The sequence below is a fragment of the Stegostoma tigrinum genome, chromosome 14, assembly GCF_030684315.1.
Source record: "Stegostoma tigrinum isolate sSteTig4 chromosome 14, sSteTig4.hap1, whole genome shotgun sequence".
In the NCBI taxonomy this organism is placed as follows: domain Eukaryota; kingdom Metazoa; phylum Chordata; class Chondrichthyes; order Orectolobiformes; family Stegostomatidae; genus Stegostoma; species Stegostoma tigrinum.
The window spans coordinates 65,313,474-65,321,457 of NC_081367.1; the positions used below are offsets into that span (position 1 = coordinate 65,313,474).

A 7,984-nucleotide genomic window follows, 5' to 3' on the forward strand; every position below is an offset into this window, starting at 1 on the left:
GCATTTGATATTTATTTGGTCAAACAAATTAGCACTTTTACAGCTTTGTACGTTGTCTTTTCCCAAGAAGATTTATGCAAGGAACTAGTTTTTGGATCAGTTTCACACATCCCATTGTTACCATATGGTTCACTGCTTTGGAAAATTGTACATATTGGATGAATAGTCAAAGAAGGTCCATGACTAAGTGTGGAGATTAGGATGGGTCATGAGGATAGTTAGGGGGTGTATGTTGAAATACATTGACATGGATGTGGCATGGAGAATGGATTGGATCATGAGTGGATATGAGGAATGATATCTAGATGGTCTAACAACCTTTCATGTGACTAAACAAAGCCCCAAAGAACTGAGCGCTGGCAGTTAGCTGCTCCCTCCCCACTTATGCATTGCTTCTATTATCGTCAGGCCCAAATTTGTGCCTCATCTTCTGAGCAGCATTCATCGTGAGCAACAACTCACACAGCATCATGAGGTGGCCTAATAATATTGCAAATGCAACAATCACAAGCTGGAGTCACGAAATTTGCTGTGGTTTAAGAGAGAAATCACATGACCCAATTTTTGGGTGTAACAAAGTTAACTAAACACACAGGCACAATTTCACATACCACACCACCACCCTTTGAATACAACGCATCATCCTCCGACATTTCTGTCCCCTACAATTGGATCCCACCATCAAAAAGATATTTCCCTCCCCACCCTTGTCACTTTCCACAGGGGCCATTCACTCTGCGATTTCCTCATCAGCTCTACTCTTCCCACCAACTTCTCCACCACACCTGGTACCTTCCCTTGCAACTACAGGAGGTGCTAAACCTGCCCCTACACCTCCATCTGAGGCTCCAAACCATCCTTTCAAATCCGGCACAATTTCACCTCCATTACATCTAACCTCGTCTACTGTTTATGTTGTTCCCGATGTGGTCTCCTCTACACTGGGGAGACCAAATGCAGACTCGAGGACCAGTTTGCGGAGCATCTGAACTCTGCACAAACCAAACGGCCTGACCTTCCAGTTACCATCCACTTTAACTCCCCCTCCCAGTCCCCTGGTGACATGTCCATCCTTGGCTTCCTCCATTGCCTGCGTGAGGCCAAATGTAAATGGGAGGAACGAAGCCTGATATTTCACTTCGGCAGTTTACAGCCCAATAACCTGACTATTGTATATGAAATAAAAACTGAAAGAACTGCAGATGATGTGAATCAGGAACTGAAACAGAAGTTGCTGGAAAAGCTCAGCAGGTCTGGCAGCATCTGTGAAGACAATATCAGAGTTAACCCGAAATGTTAACTCTGATTTTTTCTTCACAGATACTGCCAGATTTAGTGAGCTTTTCCAGCAACTTCTGTTATGGCAACTTGACTGTTGACTCCACCAGCTTCAAAATCTCCCCTCCACCCACCTATCCATCTTCTGACTCACCCCTCTGCTCCACCCTTCCCCCCGACCGACCACTATAATCTCCTACCTGCAGTCACCTATCTCCATCTCACACACCCTCCCCCCAGCTCCAACCCCCTCCCTCTATTTATTTCTGGGCTTTCCACCTCCTCCCCATTCCTGAAGAAATGTTCCGATCTGAACCATTTACTTTCCTGCTCTTCAGACGCTGTCTGACCTGTTATGTTTTCCAGCTCCTCTTTTTTTTGACAAAACATTCATTTTTGGTGTATGTATTCAGAGGTGGGTGAGATCTCAACTCCCTGAACCTGACCCTGAGAAATAGCCACTAACTTTGCCCATTTTCAATCCAAGGTGGGGGGGAAGGTAGGTGTGATTGTGGGCTGGACCAGAAGTCAGGCCTGGGAATCTGGGAAGGCTACTGATTCCGCGGAGGGTGGGCTTTCAGCAGTGTGTTAGAATATAAACATACAAGAATGTCACCCAAACATGCCTCCAGCCTTCACCATTTACATACCCTTCACTTCCTCCCAACTTCATGCCCATACATGCCAATACCTCATAGCTCCACGCACTATAACTCTTCATATTCTCCTGTGCCCCTCTTCCTATCTCCGTGGTATCTCAGACACCCTCTCCCTCTCTAACTATACACCATGGCCTCTATACTCTTTCACCAATTTGGTGTTCGCTTCCACTGACCTTCCTTTCCCTGCAACGTGCTTGCATCACAGACTCCACTCCATTGAGAAAAGCAATTTCTCTCATAAGACAGAAATAAACAGGAGTGTCAGGGATTCTCCTCACTTGAGAGACTGGTTCTGAGCTAGCTGGTCAGAGTTCATGTACTATGCCCATGTAAATAAAGAGTGACTTGGTGACAGGATAAGGACCTCTGTGGAGTTATTTCAGAACGTGTGTGTGTGTGTGTGTGTGTGTGTGTGTGTGTGTGTGTGTGTGTGTGTGTGTGTGTGTGTGTGTGTGTGTTGTTATGTCGAGATTCTACACGAGGCTCCTCAATTTGTTTGGGTTCCCGATGGGATACTCAGGCTGATTAAGCTCCCAGCTGATGAAGGATGAACTGGCTCCCTTTCTATATTCAACAATCCCCTCGGTTAGTCAGAAGAAGGTCATTTTAAAAATGGAGTCTTTCCCTTATGGACACTTTTGTTCCGGGCCCAAAGGTAGGTTATTTTTGAAAAGAGCCAATTTAAACCCGCTTTATTGAATTAACAATGGGTTAGATAATTTTTTACCACATGTGATAAGAAATAGTGTCACAGCACACACAGACAAGTGGGGCAGAGACGGAGAGCAGACTTTCCTAACCTATAACAAGTATAAGTATTGAGATGAAGATGGCAATGTACATGTAAAGAGTTTATAGTAATGGTTATTATAGATGTCAGTAGTGAAACCACAGCATTCTGACTTATTATCACATGTGCTGGGTCAGTGATGGTGTAACACAAGCAAAATGGGTTGGGTACGGTGACTGTGGTGTTTAGTCATGGTAACACAGAATTACTCCGAGTGATTCAAAGCTGTGTAGCTTCACTGTCAGTGTTTGATTGCTGTCTAAAGTATGATACAACTGCAGTGGAAGAGATACCACAGAGAATCATACAGTACAGTAGAAGGCCATACAGCTGAGTGTGTCTGAGCTAGTTCTGTGGCAGAACAGTAAGAAGTACTCCCTCACTTTTCTCCAAACTTCTGCAATTTCTTCTTTCTTCTACCTCTAAGCTTTCCAATTCTCTTAAGAAAGTTCCCTTTGAACGTGCTTTCCTTATTAGGCAGAGAACTCCTGTTCACATCAACCCTCCAATTAAACACATTGCCCCTCATCACCAATTCCAAATGGCAGTGGAGAAGAACGTTCCAGCCTGAGCCCGTCCACTCTGACCATTCCTTTTCATTTCTTTTTTCTCTTTTTTGTCTCTCTCTTGCATTTTATTCTGCCCTTCTGTCTTTTGCCTCAACCCAGAGCGGAATGGAGATGTAGGCCAGGAGCAAATCAGGGACCACGACCGGTAGGCCAGGAGTGAATCAGGGACCACAGCCGGTAGGACAGGAGTGAATCAGGTTTCACGGCCAATAGGCCAGGAGCGAATCAGGGACCAGGGCCAGTAGGCCAGTACCGAATCAGGGATCGTGGCCGGTAGGCCATGAATAAAGATAGTTATTGTTTGGGAACCAGTGGAGCCTGGTCAGACCACATAGAAGCCCTTTTGGAAAGGCTTTTTTCATGTATATCTGTAATATAGGGTAACTTTGTTTTCTTTAAACTCTGTGTTTTTGTACCTAAGATTTGTATCTCGGACCTTCCTCTTAAGACGGCACCATGTGTTGGTGACATGGTACACTTTTCACTGTACTCCTGTTCTTTTGTAAATTGAGTTCATATGACAATAAACCTAATTCTATTCTATTCTGTTCATCTCCTCTCAGATTCTTTTGACAATATCACTAAATCAAGCTGTTTGACCGCTGCATTCAAGTACGAACAAGGGTGGGGAGATAATAAGGGCGGCAGATGCTGGAAGGGGTCGAACCTCACGGTTTTGGCCTGAAACGTTGACTTTCCTGTTCCACTGATGCTGCCTGGCTTGCTGTGCTTTTCCAGCCTCACGCCTATAGACTCAATAAACAAGGGCTCCTGTTTTTATCAAGACTTCTCGCACATTGCTTCATATCGTTACCACATCTTCCTTTGTCAGGATATTTCTTCAAGAAGTGTTGATTTGGCAGATTTTATAGTTTAGTTCCTGATTGCGCTAACTACCTAGAGATCAGGAACAGGACAAAATCTAGTGTATTGTTATTGGTTGCTGATATCCGTTACCAATGTAGTAGCGTGCTCAAATTAGTTTCACTGTCCATTCTCCCCACAACCCTTCCCAACCTCGAGAGGCTAGTTTTAATCTGATTTCTCAATGGATAACAAGAACCTTTGCTTGTTTCTGATCTGTGTGCAGGTTAGATGAAGAAATGATCTAATAACGTGGGGGCTAATGACCTGCTGGCTCACACATACAAAGAATAGCTTTATGGGAAAGGAATGAAGGTTTTATAGTGGGCCTACAATAGTTCAAAATTAGGCAAGTGCACAAGAAACACTAATTACATTTGTTGCATATGTGTTGATATTGTAACACTTGTGATGGTCAGTCTTGATGGGCAGTAGATGTTATGACACTCTTGATAATCAATACTGAAGGTGAAATACTGATAATAGCTGTATAGGTGTTGGGTAGACACTTTCAATACTAATGATGTTAATTATCATGTTGTGTTGATGTAGCCTGAGTGATTCATATATATACATATACATATATTATACATGTTATTTATTCTAATATGGTACAGTTTGTATTGTTATGCAAGCTTGAGGATGGATTTTCCGAGTTTCTGAATTTAATTGTTTATACATTTCTCTACAGCCATGATTTATTTTCAAACAGCGTTTCAACGACAGCCTTTAGGGTGAATGGGTTTGCGTACATCACTAATGAACTTTTATTTATTCTGAGATAATAAAATGTGAGGCTGGATGAACACAGCAGGCCAAGCAGCATCTCAGGAGCACAAAAGCTGACGTTTCGGGACTAGACCCTTCATCAGAGAGGGGGATGGGGGGAGGGAACTGGAATAAATAGGGAGAGAGGGGGAGGCGGACCGAAGATGGAGAGTAAAGAAGATAGGTGGAGAGGGTGTAGGTGGGGAGGTAGGGAGGGGATAGGTCAGTCCAGGGAAGACGGACAGGTCAAGGAGGTGGGATGAGGTTAGTAGGTAGCTGGGGGTGCGGCTTGGGGTGGGAGGAAGGGATGGGTGAGAGGAAGAACCGGTTAGGGAGGCAGAGACAGGTTGGACTGGTTTTGGGATGCAGTGGGTGGGGGGGAAGAGCTGGGCTGGTTGTGTGGTGCAGTGGGGGGAGGGGATGCACTGGGCTGGTTTGGGGATGCAGTAGGGGAAGGGGAGATTTTGAAACTGGTGAAGTCCACATTGATACCATATGGCTGCAGGGTTCCCAGGCGGAATATGAGTTGCTGTTCCTGCAACCTTCGGGTGGCATCATTGTGGCAGTGCAGGAGGCCCATGATGGACATGTCATCAAGAGAATGGGAGGGGGAGTGGAAATGGTTTGCGACTGGGAGGTGCAGTTGTTTGTTGCGAACTGAGCGGAGGTGTTCTGCAAAGCGGTCCCCAAGCCTCCGCTTGGTTTCCCCAATGTAGAGGAAGCCGCACCGGGTACAGTGGATGCAGTATACCACATTGGCAGATGTGCAGGTGAACCTCTGCTTAATGTGGAATGTCATCTTGGGGCCTGGGATGGGGGTGAGGGACGAGGTGTGGGGACAAGTGTAGCATTTCCTGCGGTTGCAGGGGAAGGTGCCGGGTGTGGTGGGGTTGGAGGGCAGTGTGGAGCGAACAAGGGAGTCACGGAGAGAGTGGTCTCTCCGGAAAGCAGACAGGGGAGGGGATGGAAAAATGTCTTGGGTGGTGGGGTCGGATTGTAAATGGCGGAAGTGTCGGAGGATAATGCGTTGTATCCGGAGGTTGGTAGGGTGGTGTGTGAGAACGAGGGGGATCCTCTTGGGGCGGTTGTGGCGGGGGCGGGGTGTGAGGGATGTGTCGCGGGAAATGCGGGAGACGCGGTCAAGGGCGTTCTCAATCACCGTGGGGGGAAAGTTGCGGTCCTGAAAGAACTTGGACATCTGGGATGTGCGGGAGTGGAATGTCTTATCGTGGGAGCAGATGCGGCGGAGGCGGAGGAATTGGGAATAGGGGATGGAATTTTTGCAGGAGGGTGGGTGGGAGGAGGTGTATTCTAGGTAGCTGTGGGAGTCGGTGGGCTTGAAATGGACATCAGTTACAAGCTGGTTGCCTGAGATGGAGACTGAGAGGTCCAGGAAGGTGAGGGATGTGCTGGAGATGGCCCAGGTGAACTGAAGGTTGGGGTGGAAGGTGTTGGTGAAGTGGATGAACTGTTCGAGCTCCTCTGGGGAGCAAGAGGCGGCGCCGATACAGTCATCAATGTACCGGAGGAAGAGGTGGGGTTTGGGGCCTGTGTAGGTGCGGAAGAGGGACTGTTCCACGTAACCTACAAAGAGGCAGGCATAGCTGGGGCCCATGCGGGTGCCCATGGCCACCCCCTTAGTCTGTAGGAAGTGGGAGGAGTCAAAAGAGAAGTTGTTGAGTGTGAGGACGAGTTCAGCTAGGCGGATGAGAGTGTCGGTGGAGGGGGCCTGGTCGGGCCTGCGGGACAGGAAGAAGCGGAGGGCCTTGAGGCCATCTCCATGCGGAATGCAGGTGTACAGGGACTGGACGTCCATGCTGAATATGAGGTGTTGGGTGCCAGGGAAGCACCTCCCAGTCGCAAACCATTTCCACTCCCCCTCCCATTCTCTTGATGACATGTCCATCATGGGCCTCCTGCACTGCCACAATGATGCCACCCGAAGGTTGCAGGAACAGCAACTCATATTCCGCCTGGGAACCCTGCAGCCATATGGTATCAATGTGGACTTCACCAGTTTCAAAATCTCCCCTTCCCCTACTGCATCCCCAAACCAGCCCAGTGCATCCCCTCCCCCCACTGCACCACACAACCAGCCCAGCTCTTCCCCCCCACCCACTGCATCCCAAAACCAGTCCAACCTGTCTCTGCCTCCCTAACCGGTTCTTCCTCTCACCCATCCCTTCCTCCCACCCCAAGCCGCACCCCCAGCTACCTACTAACCTCATCCCACCTCCTTGACCTGTCCGTCTTCCCTGGACTGACCTATCCCCTCCCTACCTCCCCACCTACACCCTCTCCACCTATCTTCTTTACTCTCCATCTTCGGTCCGCCTCCCCCTCTCTCCCTATTTATTCCAGTTCCCTCCCCCCATCCCCCTCTCTGATGAAGGGTCTAGTCCCGAAACGTCAGCTTTTGTGCTCCTGAGATGCTGCTTGGCCTGCTGTGTTCATCCAGCCTCACATTTTATTATCTTGGAATCTCCAGCATCTGCAGTTCCCATTATCTCTTTTATTTATTCTGGATGGTTTTGCCACTCAGCACCCCATTAGTGGTATCACATTAGTTGCTGTCTGCCATTCAGGAAAAGACCCATTTATTCGTACTCTTTGTTTACTGTCTGCTAACTAATTTTCTATGCATCTCAATACCCTACCCCTCTTCCAGTGTGCTTTATTTTTACACATTATTCTCTTCTGAAGCTCAGGGACATAGTCCAGGAAGAGATTTTGCAGTGGTACTCTAAAATGTGAAGTCGCAAGTGACTTAAATCTACTGAGGAGTGAGATTCAGGTGTGAGTCTTATTTGACCAGTATTTTAGATATTGGGCCACGATTGTATTTAATTGCATTTGATTTGATTTCTTGATGTCACATGTACCTAAGTACAGTGAGAAGTTTTTTTTTGCTAATAGTAAAGACAAATCATAGTCAACAAGTACGTACAAGTCACAGGCTGCTGAGACAGAGTGAGGTAGATAAGGAGAACCGAAAGAACTGCAGATGTTGTAAATCAGGAACAAAAACAGAAGTTGCTGGAAAAGCTCAGCAG

The 7,984-nt window shown here is 47.3% G+C and overlaps 1 protein-coding gene across 1 annotated transcript in view; it reads left to right on the forward strand.

Annotated features, from left to right (window-relative positions):
- Positions 1–7,685, forward strand: part of LOC125457450 (succinate receptor 1-like) — a 38,789-nt gene extending 31,104 nt beyond the window's left edge. The window contains exons 5-6 of the mRNA XM_048541647.2: positions 3,721–3,771; positions 7,635–7,685. Of these exons, the coding sequence (XP_048397604.2) occupies positions 3,721–3,771; positions 7,635–7,685 (102 nt within the window). The remainder of the gene's footprint in view (positions 1–3,720; positions 3,772–7,634) is intronic.
- Positions 7,686–7,984: the final 299 nt, after the last annotated feature.